Here is a 14,211-nt window from a genome sequence, read left to right as displayed (position 1 = left end):
GCTTCTGGATGAACAATCAAGCAGAAGACTTAGTAGGACATTTCCCTCTAAATTGAAAGGATCCCAAAACAGAAATAAAAAGTGAACAGGAGCCTGCAGTATGGGATGATTGTGTACACTGCATGTGTACAGTGTATGTGTGTATATAGTCCTCCCATACCATTTCTTGGAGGAGGATGCCTCCTTACCCAGACTGGGGTTTCCTATGACGGAGCCCCTAATGAACACTTAGTTCGCTTTTTTGGGGGCATTTTCAGACGTGACTTCCATGTACACACACAAACTGTCGCCTCTGAATCTACACACACACACACTCATCCACTAGATTGGCTGAGCTGTCTGCTCTTTTCTTTCCCGGTGACTTCCGCAGTCAGTGCTCCCCTTTCCATGTGGATTGTTCTATTTATCCTGTGATCTATCACATTGTTGCGAGTGTGTAACATTAGAGATTTGTTACAAGGTGTATTTGGCAGGCTGGGAATGTGCTGCTTCGGGCTGTTTTAGGTTTCGAGGTATTTGCTACAGTCCTACTGTGAATGTTATCCATGGGGATTTATGGCCCTTTTCTGCATAGTTTGTTGAGGACACAGAAGAGCACTAGAAGAATGGGTTTCGTTATTGTCTTGGTTTCACCTGGGAGAGTAGATGGGATATTGTCACTAACAAGGTGTTATATTGGCCCTTGACACACAGGAGTCAGTGTAAGGCGATGTTCACATGTCCAGCAGTCATCAGTTAGAACGGATCCAGCAGTAATCCGTTGGTAAAAAAGTTGTGCAGCCAGCAACTTTTTAGTCTGTTTTTAAATAGCTGATCTCTGCTGGATCCATCCTTTCGAACATTGAAGTCTATTGACAATGGATCAGTTAGTTAGCAATCTGTTTTTCATTTGTATCAGATCTGTTTGTGCTATCTGGATCAGTTTTATAGGAAAGATAATGGATGGCTGATTAACAGTTCGTTGATTACCAGATTATTTTCCATAGACTTCAATGTAAAAAAAAAAAGAAAAACAAAACCCTGATCCAACAGAGTTCAGTTACTTAAAAACAGAGTAAAAAGTTGTCTGCACAACTTTTTTATTTTAACCAGCAGATTGCTGCTGGATCCGTTCTAACAGATCACTACTGAGCATGTGACCGTGGCCTTAACTAGCAGAGGGTATTGCTTCTCAATCTCCCCCTGTCTGTTCTAGTCCAGTTTCTCTGAGGACGTCTCCATTGCAGCTTATTACTAGGGCTTTCATCATAAATATGGCAGTCTTACAGGGGGTCTGAATAGCAGGCGACAGAAGGCACGGCCATGGATATGGTTGAGATTTATTTCTGCTTGGAGTTAATGGTGCTGCTAAGGCCCGATTCAGATTATTAAGATTATTTTTAACTTTTAGCGTATGAGTAAACTGACCTCTTTCCATTGGTGTGTAGGATCAATTTTTCAACCATTTTGGTCTGTCTATTTTTATCAGTGAGATGTCCATTTTCTTGTAGGCAAATAAAAAATAAATCCAAACTACTTGCACATCCAAATGATAGAAAATGGATGGTATCTGTGTGCTGTATGTTTTTTCACGTCTCTGAATTTAATGGGGTGAGGTTAATCTGACACTTGGTCCGCAAAAAAATCCCAGATATGTGAACATGACCTTGAGGCTATGTGCACACACCGTGGATTTTGCTGCGGATCAGCAGCGGATTTGATGCTGCGGATTTGCAGCAGTTTTCCATGCATTGTACAGTACCATGTAAACCTTTGGAAAACCAAATCCGCAGTGCACATGGTGCAGAAAATACCACGCGGAAACTCAGCGTTGTTTATTCCGCAGCATGTCAATTCATTGTGCAGATTCCGCTGCGGTTCACACCTGCTCCTCAATAGGAATCCACAGGTATAAAACCGCAGGAGAAATCTGCACAAAAAACGCGGTAAATCCGCAGTGTGGTTTACCTGTGGATTTACCAAAATCAGTCTGGTAAACTCTGCAGAGTAATCCGCAACATGTGCACATACCCTGAATATGTTGTACTTGTCCTTTTGATAAAAGATAGAACGTGGGAATCTACATGTGATGTGATTTCTAACAGTCGCTGGGTGCAAATGTGAACATAGCTTATCAGGGTTTTCTCATGCTGTATCTTCAGAAATGCCTCCTGTTTTCTCCTGAAGAGTGACGGCTCGGACCAGCATCGTGATTGCTCCGAACTGACCACTCATGTAGGCAGCTTCGTCTCTGGGTGATGCACAGGGAGAGTAAAAGTTTGCACCCACGACTTGTAGATCCACCCTAAGGATGTGCGCACCCTGTCTTTTTCAGGCAGATGACTAGCTGTTCATAAGTTCATGCTTTTAGACCTCTTTTAAGCACTTCAGATTATTAAAAACGGCAAGCGATTAAAACATGCAGGGAAAAACGCCAGTTTCCTGGAACGTCTTCTGCTTCAAAAATTTGGTGGGTTTGTCAGAGTTTAAAAGACGTCATGTGCTCGTACCCTCAAGACGTACACGCGTAGCGTTTTTCCTAGCACCCAAAAATGCAGCGTTTTACTGTCCTAGAAAAGCAATAAGGTTCCTGGAAGTCTCACGCACACGCTGCTTATTTTTTCCTTGCAGATTTGCAGCAGTTTCATATCTGCAGCCTGTTCGTTCTGTTAGCGTTTTTTTCACTTTCTATGGGCAGAAAAACTGCACTTTTTTTTTTTTTTTTTAAAGCAGAAATATCTTCCGCAAATATCCTCAGGGTATGTGCACACGTAGAAAGATCCTCTGTGGATTTTTCCACAGCGGATTTGATAAATCCGCAGGGCAAATACTGTGTGTTTTTCCTGCGGATTTATCGTGGTTTTTGTGCGGATTCCACTGCGGTTTTACACCTGCGGTTTTCTATTATGGAGCAGGTGTAAAACCTCTGCGGATTCCGCACAAAGAATTAACATGCTGCGGAATGTAAACCGCTGCGTTTCCGCGCGTTTTTTTTTCTGCAGCATGTGCTCTGCGGATTGCTTTTCCCAGAGGTTTACATTGTTCTGTAAACGCATAGGAAACCGCTGCGGACCCGCAGCTGCGGAAACGCTGTGGATCCGCAGCAAAATCCGCAGCGTGTGCACATAGCCTCATAGGTTTCAAACCATTGGCTGGTGTGTGGGTTTCATCGTCGTTTGTCCAATTTTCTGTCCAAAAATCTCTGCAGTCTGATCTGTGTTTTTTTTGCCCTGTTTATGCTCCTGTAATCACAATTCACTATAGAGCATCTTATTTTACAAATTGAGTAGAGATGTCCAGTTATTCACAAGATTAGTGAGGCAGATCCAATAGAGATGGGCTAAAATTATTAGTACACTTGACAGCTCTACAGCGACCAACGATGCCGAAGTCCCCGGGTAACCAGGGTAAACATCGGGCTACTAAGCGCAGGGCCGCGCTTAGTAACCCGATGTTTACCCTGGTTACCATTGTAAATGTAAAAAAAAAAACACTACATACTCACATTCCAGTGTGTCACGTCCCTCGCCTTCAGCTTCCCGCACTGACTGTGAGCGCCGTCCGGCCGTAAAGCACAGCGGTGACAGTCAGTGCGGGAAGCTGAAGGCGAGGGACGTGACACACCGGAATGTGAGTATGTAGTGTTTTTTTTTTTTTTTTTTTTTTTTTTTACATTTACAATGGTAACCAGGGTAAACATTGGGTTACTAAGTGCGGCCCTGCGCTTAGTAACCCGATATTTACCCTGGTTACCAGTGAACACATCGCTGGATCGGCGTCACACACGCTGATCCAGCGATGTCAGCAGGTGATCCAGCGACGAAATAAAGTTCTGGCCTTCTAGCTCCGACCAGCGATGTTACAGCAGGATCCTGATCGCTGCTGCCTGTCAAACACAACGATATCGCTATCCAGGACGCTGCAACGTCACGGATCGCTATCGTTCAAAAGTTGCTGAGTGTGACGGTACCTTTAGATTACTCACCCAGGGGTGGTCCCGCTGCAGTCTGGTGCCTCCCATCTTCATGCAATGTCGTCCTCTTCTTTGCTTCCTGTCGCGGCTCCGGCGCAAGCGCACTTTGTCTGCCCTGTTGAGGGCAGTGTAAAGTACCGCAGTGCACAGGCGCTGTGCCTCTCTGACCTTTCCCGGCGCCTGCACACTGCAGTACTTTGCTCTGCCCTCAACAGAGCAGACAAAGTACGCCTGCTCCGAAGCCGCGTCAGGAAGCAAAGAGGACGTCATCGTATTAAGATGGGAGGCGCCGGACCGCGATGCCCATCAGACCAGACTGCGTGCTGTAGATAAGCCCCCGATGGTGGTGGCCTTAGCTTATAGGCGAAAAATGGGGTGACCGATTCCCTTTAAGGCATAAAGACTGATAAACTAGTCTAAAATCTAGACCGTACCAGAGATCTACAAATCCTGTTGTTATGCATTTGTTGTGACTGTCGAACATATTATTTGAGCACGCTGAAGTCACTCGGTTAGCACCAGAGCATGCTTAGTTAATACCTCATCAGGCTCGTTTATCACTACCCTATACACATCTGATAGTTGTCTGCCCTTGTTGGCCGTTTCATCTGATATGTAGAGGACTTTTAAGATGTTGACCACTACTTTTTTTTATTCCTGGTCTAGCCTATCAATATCTGATCGGCTGGGGTTGTAACATCCGGCATCCCAGCTGGTCAGCTTTTACCAGTGGCGGTCGTCCGACGTTCTTGGACGCTGCCCAAATCCAGCAGCTCTGCCATTTCTATAGTGGCCAGGTACTGCAGATACACCTTCTATTCAAATATACAGGGGCTGGATCTGTAGTGTTCAGCTGCAGCCACTATAGCTTTGATGGAGCTGCTTTGTTTCGCCGGTGTTCCAGAACTTATTGACGCCACCGGTAACATCTGATTGGGGGTGCCGGCTGCCGCACTCCACCGATCAAATACTGACATCCTATTCTGAGTTTTAGTTTTAATAATTCCATTCTTTTTAGGATTCCACCCCCCCCCCCCCTTTTTTTTTTTTTGTTTTCATAGAACTGACACATAGTTGAAACACACAAAAAGGATATTTAACCACAACGTCTGCCTGCACCCTAATCATTTTCTCAGTGATACGGGGGCACGGTCAGTGACCGTCTGGTTGCCCGCGCCGCTAACTAGAATGAAGGTGCTGCAATCCTCGTGACAATGTCATTGCGCTTTCACATCTGTTGGCGTCTCAGAAGCATCACATCAGGCCATAGAATATAAAGGGTTCCCACAATTTGTGAGGGTCTCCGTGCCCAGAGCATCACGGATAGGATGGATTTTTCTTGAGTTCAATTTAAGCAATTGATTTACAAAAAAATAAAAGAATGTCAAACATGTTGGTTCTGGCCCAATTGCGAGGTATAATTAATTTTTAATATGTCAATGTTGATTTGTGGGTGGGGTTGATAATGACCCCTCAGTAGCAAGAAAAGTGACGATAAAACTTTGGCAACTTCTTGATCGGCATCACTTTTGTTTTGTTTGTTTTTTTCCATTTAAATGAGATGATTAGGGATTCCATACTCCTCGTTACCATCAGACTGAAGTTTTGCAAAAATTATCTCTACCTATTAAATCTGTTAGACTGGTGTGATATCGGCAGTACTTGTTATTGTCGGCGCAGGTTTTATTCCCCAAAGTAGTGGAAAGCAATCACATAAAAAAAAATCCCCTCTGCTTTCAGCAGTAGCAGGCGGCGGATTACAGGCTGTTGTAGGATCTCTGGTTACAAAGCCCCTGTCCTCTGAGCTGGCTGTCAGGAAATGCGTCAGTGCTTTGTGGGGAGAGCCCTGCAGATGACGATGTCAGTTATGCATCCCACAGACAGGGGCCGGCTCCGCTCTGATGCCGCTTTGTTTCCTGGCTGTTATACACAGGCCACAGCTCTGCAGATAAGGCTACTTTCACACTGGCGTTTTTTGCAATACGTCGCAATGCGTCCTTTATGGCAATTAACGCATCCTGCAAAGTTGTTTGCAGGATGCGTTTTTGCCCCATAGATTAACATTAGCGACGCATTGCCACACGTAGCAACCGTCATGCGACGGTTGCGCCGTGTTGTGGAGGACCGCCGGGAGCAAAAAACATTAAATGTAACGTTTTTTGCTGCCGACAGACCGCTTTTTCCGACCGCGCATGCGCGGCCGGAACTCCGCCCCCACCTCCCCGCACCTCACAATGGGGCAGCGGATGCGCCTGAGAAATGCATCCGCTGCACTCATTGTGCGGTGCATAAAACGCTAGCGTCGGAATCTCGGCCCGACCCATTGCGACGGGCAGATTCCGACGCTAGTGTGAAAGTAGCCTAAGAAGTGCTGCGCCGTCTATACACAGGCGCTGACCCTCTACCTGTCCGCAGAAACGATTGGGATCACTAAAGGAGCTTTCTTTTTATTTTGTATTCATCTACCAGTTTCCTTCTATAGTTTGTTTGACTTCCAATCGTGTGGATCAATATTTTACATGGGGTTATTTGCTGCGCTAAGCAAGTTGCCATTTACTTCTGTACAGGTCTTGGAATCACCAGATTGGGGGACTTGGATCTCTTTTTCTCCACTGGTCGTGAGATCAGAGGTCCCAGTCACTACGAGCACATTGATTTTTAGTGGGTTCAGCTGTGTCCCAACAGGAGGGGATGGGGCATCTTGAATTTCAACATATCACCACTTAAAACAAAGGATGGGACAAGTTGCCGCTAAACGGGTGTGGCAGCGTCTTTTCTTACCTTTACAAATTGAGAGCACGTGCACGCTCATCCGAGATTAATAGGAGTAGCTGTTGGCTGAATGTCAGACAGTCGTATACGGCAGTGCTCCTCCATATTGGGCAGGCCCTAATTGTTGGTGAGGCACTAGTTTTCGTCATGGATGAAACCCAGGCATCTCCTTGGTGTCTGGTGAGGCCCCGGAAGGAAAATTCTTGAGAAGCCCCTATCTAAGCAGCACGGCCGCCTCTATGGACGTTTCTGCCAATCTTCCTTTTGTCTAGATAGGAAATCCACCAACATAATGTAACAAAAAAACTTCAGATATATGTCTGCCACATGTGAATATGTCCCTAGCAGGGTTTACGTGCAGCAGCAGATGTTCTATGTATGGGGCTGTGACCTGTATGGAAAATGTGTTTTGTGGATTTTTGTTTTTTTGTTTGTTTTTCCGCTGACCTCTCCAAAAATCTGTAGTGTATACAAGTGCTTCTCACTAAATTAGAATATTCTCAAAAAGTTAATTTATTTCAGTTCTTCAATACAAAAAGTGAAACTCGTATAGTTATTACAAAGTGATCTATTTCAGGTGTTAGTGATGAGCGAATGTACTAGTTACTCGAGATTTCCCGAGCACGCTCGGGTGTCCTCCGAGTATTTTAGTGCTTGGAGATTTAGTTTTTATTGCTGCAGCTGAATGATTTACAGCTGTTAGCCAGCATAAGTACATGTGGGGGTTGCCTGGTTGCTAGGGAATCCCCACATGTAATCAAGCTTGCTAACAGATGTAAATCATTCAGCTGCGGCGATGAAAAATAAATCTTTAAACACTAAGAAATACTCGGGAGGACACCCGAGCATGCTCAAGTATATTCGCTCATCACTAGTGTTTATTTCTGTTAATGTTGATGATTATGGCTTGCAGCCAATGAAAACCCAAAAGTCATTAGCTCAGTAAATTAGAATACTTTATAACACCAGCTTGAAAAATGATTAAAATCCGAAATGTTGGCCTACTGAAATGTATGTTCAGTAAATGCGCTCAATACTTGGTTGGGGCTCCTTTTGCATCAGTTACTGCATGAATGCAGCATGGAATGAAGGCGATCAGCCTATAGCACTGCTGAGGTGTTATGGAAGCCCAGGTTGCTTTGATAGCAGCCTTCAGCTCGTCTGCATTGTTGGGTCTGGTGTCTCTCATCTTCCTCTTGACAATACTCCATAGATTCTATATGGGATTGAGGTGAGGCGAGTTTGCTGGCCAATCGATCGCAGTGATACTGCTGTTTGTAAACCCGGTTTTGGTACTTTTGGCAGTGTGGACAGGTGCCAAGTCCTGCTGGAGAATGAAATTTCCATCTCCAAAAGGCTGGTCAGCAGAGGGAAGCGTGATGTACTCTAAAATTTCCTGGTAGACTGCTTCGCTGACTTCGGTCTTGATAAAACACAGTGGATCTACACCAGCAGATGACATGGCTCCCCAAACTATCACTGATTGTGGACACTTCACACTTAGACCTCCAGCAGCTTGGATTGTGGCCTCTCCACTCTTCCTCCAGACTCTGGGAACGTGATTTCCAAATGAAATGTACAATTTACTTTCATCCGAAAACACCATGGACCACTGAGCAACAATCCAGTTCTTTTTCTCCTTGGCTCGGGTAAAGGTACCGTCACACTAGACGATATCGCTAGCGATCTGTGACGTTGCAGCGTCCTCGCTAGCGATATCGTCCAGTGTGACAGGCAGCAGCGATCAGGCCCCTGCTGGGAGATCGCTGGTCGGGGAAGAAAGTCCAGAACTTTATTTCGTCGCTGGACTCCCCGTAGACATCGCTGAATCAGCGTGTGTGACACCGATTCAGCGATGTCTTTGCTGGTAACCAGGGTAAACATCGGGTAACTAAGCGCAGGGCCGCGCTTAGTAACCCGATGTTTACCCTGGTTACCATCCTAAAAGTAAAAAAACAAACACTACATACTTACCTACAGCCGTCTGTCCTCCAGCGCTGTGCTCTGCTCTCCTCCTGCTCTGGCTGTGAGCGTCGGTCAGCCGGAAAGCAGAGCGGTGACGTCACCGCTCTGCTTTCTGGCTGCCCGGCGCTCACAGCCAGACCAGAGAAGCAGAGCGCCGAGGACAGACAGCGGTAGGTAAGTATGTAGCGTTTGTTTTTTTACTTTTTAGGATGGTAACCAGGGTAAACATCGGGTTACTAAGCGCGGCCCTGCGCTTAGTTACCCGATGTTTACCCTGGTTACCGGGGACCTCGGGATCGTTGGTCGCTGGAGAGCTGTCTGTGTGACAGCTCTCCAGCGACCAAACAGCGACGCTGCAGCGATCCGGATCGTTGTCGGTATCGCTGCAGCGTCGCTATGTGTGACGGTACCATAAGACTCTTCTGGCGTTGTCTATTGGTCATGAATGGCTTGATACAAGGAATGCGATACTTATAGCCCATGTCCTGGATATGTCTGTGTGTCGTGGCTCTTGAAGCCATAACTCCAGCAGCAGTCTTCTTTGTGAATCTCCCCAAAATTTTTGAATGGCCTTTTCTTAACAATCCTTTCAAGGCTGTGGTTATCCCGGATGCTTGTGCACCTTTTTCTACCACACTTTTTCCTTCCACTCAACGTTCCATTACTATGCTTGGACACAGCAGTCTGTGAACAGCCAGCTTCATTAGCAATGACCTTTCGTGGTTTCCCTTCCTTGTGGAGTGTGTCATTGACTGGCTTCAGGACAACTGTCAAGTCAGCAGTCTTCCCCATGATTGTGAAGTCTACTGAAACAGACTAGGGGTATGTTTACACGTTCAGGAAACGCTGCGTGTTTGACGCTGCATAGAGACGCAGCGTCCAGATGTTGCAGCATAGTGGAGGGGGTTTAATGAAATCCCGTCTCCACTATGCGTGGTAACACGCACCCGGCGGCCCTGCAATTTCAGACATGCGGCGTGTCTTTTTAGATCGCAACATGTCCGTTTACCTTGCGGCGCAAGGTATAGCACAGGGCCCTATGTGTGGGGTGCGATGATACCAGATGTGTGCAATGAACACATCCGGCATCATCGCGTCCCCAGAAGGGGGTGGAGCAAGTTTGCTGCTCCGTCCAAACCGCCGGCCATCCTGAACGTGGACACATACCCTTAGGGACCTTGTCAAACGCTTAGGAAGCCTTTGCAGGTGTTTTTAATTATTCTAATTTCCTGAGATAATGACTTGGGTTTTCATTGGCTGAAAGCCATAATCAACATTAACAGAAATAAACACTTGAAATAGATCACTCTGTAATGGCTCTATATAATGAGTTTCACTTAAGAACTGAAATAAATTAACTTTTTGATATTCTAATTTAGGCTACTTTCACACTAGCGTCGGAATTCGGCCCGTCGCATTGCGTCGGGCCGAGATTCCGACGCTAGCGTTGTTAGCGCCGCACAACGGGTGCAGCGGATGCATTCTCCGGCGCATCCGCTGCCCCATTGTGAGGAGCGGGGAGGTGGGGGCGGAGTTCCGGCCGCGCATGTGCGGTCGGAAAAAGCGGTCCGTCTGGAGCAAAAAACGTTACATGAAACGTTTTTTGCTCCCGGCGGTCCGCCACAACAGGGCGCAACCGTCGCACGACGGTTGCGACGTGTGTCAATACGTCGCAATGCGTCAGTAATGTTACGCTATGGGGCAAAAACACATCCTGCAAACAACTTTGCAGGATGCGTTTTTTTCCCCTAAACGACGCATTGCGACGTATTAAAAAAAGCCAGTGTGAAAGTAGCCTAAGTGAGAAGCACTTGTACATGTGTGAATGATGCCTCACAATGCAGCAGATCAGGTTGTCACTTCCGTGGATTACTTGTGCGTGAGTTTTGCATAGCAGTCATATCCAGGTGCATTATACAGGCATTTTGCCTCGGTCGTCGCTCCCGGTAGTGAGGTATAAGATTCCTGATGTCTCGTCTCTTCCTGTTGTCGCCCATATACTGAGGCTTCTATGCAGATCCATATATTTGTGAGGGGGAAAGGGTCTAAAGGGTCTCTGCAGTGAAAATGAATCACCTATCCACAGGACAGCTTGATGAGCTATAGATTGGTGGGCTTTGCACCAATCGGCAAAATGGGGGGGTACTGTTGTCTCCATTACACATGCTTGACCGCCGCTCCATTCATCAACAATAGGGCTGCCAGAAAGACAAGTGCAGCGTTCAGCAGCCCCATAGGGACTCAATGGAGCAGCGGCAGAGTATGTGTAACTTAGACAAACCCCTGTTTTGCCGATCAATAAGCGATCGCCTATCTTCCTTGGACAACCCATGTAATGGTTGCTTTCTTTACATACGTAATTGCGATTCCAGACATTGAGGTAATCGTTCACCCTTCAGTATTGGCGATTGCCACCATCTGAGCAGAGAATGAAAAACACTTCTAGTTCAGGAACCTTTTTTATAGTTTTCCCTTTTTGTGTGGATTTGTTTTCATCCCCTGCAGACTGTGAGCCCTCGCGGGCATGGTCCTCTCTCCTTCTGTACCTGTTAGAGCCTTGCTTTACTCATGTTTATTCTACTTGTCTATATTTGCCCCTTTCACATGTAAAGCGCCATGGAATAAATGGCGCTATAAAAATGTATAATAATAAAAAAGCATTTAGTGCAATGGCTGCATGAAGTTAAATCCTGTTCATATGCCCCAATAAAGCATATGGACGCTGTAGTGGGTCCCTGATCAATCGCCTTTGAGCCCAGAACTGAGAGCTGATAGGTGGAGACTTGTCCTAAGAATAGGGGGTAATTCATACCTAGGTTCGGAAAACACTTTTAAAGGGAACCTGTCACCTGAATTTGGCGGGACTGGTTTTGGGTCATATGGGCGGAGTTTTCGGGTGTTTGATTCTCCCTTTCCTTACCCGCTGGCTGCATGCTGGCTGCAATATTGGATTGAAGTTCATTCTCTGTCCTCCATAGTACACGCCTGCACAAGGCAAGATTGCTTTGTGCAGGTGTGTACTATGGAGGACAGAGAATGAACTTCAATCCAATATTGCAGCCAGCATGCAGCCAGCGGGTAAGGAAAGGGTGAATCAAACACCCGAAAACTCCGCCTATATGACCCAAGACCAGTCCCGCCAAATTCAGGTGACAGTCCCTTTAATTGGATAGTCACACCTCGTCGTAGGCTGAAGCTTACCAGTAGGGAGGTCGGAAACCTAAATTAGCATGTCTACCACCTCCATCCCTGTAATGACTGTTCTTAAGAAATAGGAGAGTGCACACTATTGAGTTTTGAGGTCACTGCCATGGTGCCACTTCGGTGTGTGCGGTTTGGGTTTGATTTGTTGGACCACAAAAAGCATAAACGTCTAATCAGTGTGGAGTCAACCATTGATCTTGAGCCTTTTGAGAATGGTGTCCTATTGAGCAAGTGAGACCTCCTGCTACATCCACTGTCTGTAGGAGTGGTGGTCGCACTTGCGCTCTACCACCCCATTCACACAGGGGACTTTAGGACCCCATTCCTGGGATTGCTGAGGGCTTGGCATCTAGATATCCATGAGCAGGTGATACGTTTTTGGGTGTCCCTTCTCAACAAGCTTTGCAGTTGCTTTTCTGTGCATGTAGAGGTTGAGCGCTCAGATGTTTAGGGATAGAGATCAGATAGATAGATATATATATTAATTTTTTTTTTTAATGAGACTGTTTTCCTTTCTCGTTGCAGCACACGTCTCATGGAGATGGCCGGCAAGATGTCCCGTCCCGTCCTGGCCGTTCCGGAGCCCGAAACAGGAACTCGATAGCTTCTTGTGCTGATGAGCAGCCGCACATTGGAAACTACAGACTTCTAAAAACAATCGGCAAAGGAAATTTTGCAAAAGTAAAACTGGCTCGGCACATCCTCACCGGCAGAGAGGTGAGTCCATGGGATTACTAAGTGCTCCATTCACTCTTCTCCCCGGCCTGTTACATAAGGGGGAGGAGAGCGCCTGCGTTTGTCAATGTCACCGTGTGCTGGAATGTTATTAAGGCTCGCCTATCGTTCCGAGACCTCATTGTGTATTTACTAAAGCGCTCCGCTGGAAATCTGTGCTCTGCGCGCTCCACTACACAATCCGCCTGATTGCAGGAAAAGGTCACAGGAAGACTTTATGCACAAATTCAGATAACTTTTGTATTTTTTAATCATTAGAAGCAGGGCACATTTAGGAAAATACTTGGCTGCAAATGTATTTTATTTATACATATGGTTTGTACGGATAGCAGTTTTATGTGGGTCTCAGATTTTTGGGCGATCATTAATTACCTCTTCAAGATGAAGTAGTTTCACAGCCTTTGATCTTCTGTATGAATGGACCTCGCACTGGGGTAATGGGAGCACTCGGAGTTGTTTTTTTATTTTCCTCGTTTTCCACCTGAAGATCAGTGACTTTACAGCTGATTGGCAGCCACTTATGTTAATGGACAGCTACACTTCTTCGATAAAGATTTATCCCCGCCCCAAAAAGACTAAAATGATTGGATAGGGCTTTGTGTGCAAAAGTGAATGCACCCCAGAAAGCATGTGCAGACGCTCTTCCAGGATAAGTACTGGTTTGCCTTCTTTACTGGTTTGTGCAGGCTCGCCCATTGCAGAACAATCTGGGAACCAGTCGTGCCAAGCTTCTCGTGAATTGCTGAATGCTCGCTTTTGGCATCCAGGGAACCAAAAACCTGTCTAACCATATGGGCATTCTAAATTTAGGGCAAAACTAGACCTTTTTAAACGGTGCATTAGCTTTTCAGCCACATGAAACATTTGTGTATTGACAAGATCTTGACTGCGTTGAGTCTTGTTTGGTGGAAAACTTCACTCTCTGTAATTTGTGAGTAATGTAGGGAATTTGGCTGCACCATATCCCTGCATGTTCCTCTGTGGCACCACTGCCAAGCTGGTGGCATCTCCATGCATGTTCCTCTGTGGCACCACTTGCCAAGCTGGTGGCATCTCCATGCATGTTCCTCTGGCATCACTGCCAAGCTAGTGCCATCTCCATGCATGTTCCTCTGTGGAACCACTGCCAAGCTGGTGGCATCTCCATGCGTGTTCCTCTGTGGCACCACTGCCAAGCTGGTGGCATCTCCAATGCATGTTCCTCTGTGGCACCACTGCCAAGCTGGTGGCATCTCCATGCATGTTCCTCTGTGGCACCACTGCCAAGCTGGTGGCATATCCATGCATGTTCCTCTGTGGCACCACTGCCAAGCTGGTGGCATCTCCATGCATGTTCCTCTGTGGCACCACTGCCAAGCTGGTGGCATCTCCATGCATGTTCCTCTGTGGCACCACTGCCAAGCTGGTGGCATCTCCATGCATGTTCCTCTGTGGCACCACTGCCAAGCTGGTGGCATATCCATGCATGTTCTTCTGTGGCACCACTGCCAAGCTGGTGGCATCTCCATGCATGTTCCTCTGTGGCACCACTGCCAAGCTGGTGGCATCTCCATGCATGTTCCTCTGTGGCACCACTGCCAAGC

The 14,211-nt window shown here is 46.6% G+C and overlaps 1 protein-coding gene across 8 annotated transcripts in view; it reads left to right on the top strand.

Moving 5' to 3' along the window:
• Positions 1-14,211, top strand: part of MARK3 (microtubule affinity regulating kinase 3) — a 95,556-nt gene that overhangs the window by 3,091 nt on the left and 78,254 nt on the right. For all 8 annotated transcript variants that reach the window (XM_069734751.1, XM_069734734.1, XM_069734741.1 and 5 more), the window contains exon 2: positions 12,419-12,610. In XM_069734751.1, coding sequence (XP_069590852.1) covers positions 12,419-12,610 — 192 coding nt within the window. The remainder of the gene's footprint in view (positions 1-12,418; positions 12,611-14,211) is intronic.

The sequence above is a fragment of the Ranitomeya imitator genome, chromosome 1, assembly GCF_032444005.1.
Source record: "Ranitomeya imitator isolate aRanImi1 chromosome 1, aRanImi1.pri, whole genome shotgun sequence".
NCBI lineage: Eukaryota > Metazoa > Chordata > Amphibia > Anura > Dendrobatidae > Ranitomeya > Ranitomeya imitator.
The sequence above is the reverse complement of the archived record's forward strand: the minus strand, read 5'-3'. Positions and strand labels throughout refer to the sequence as shown.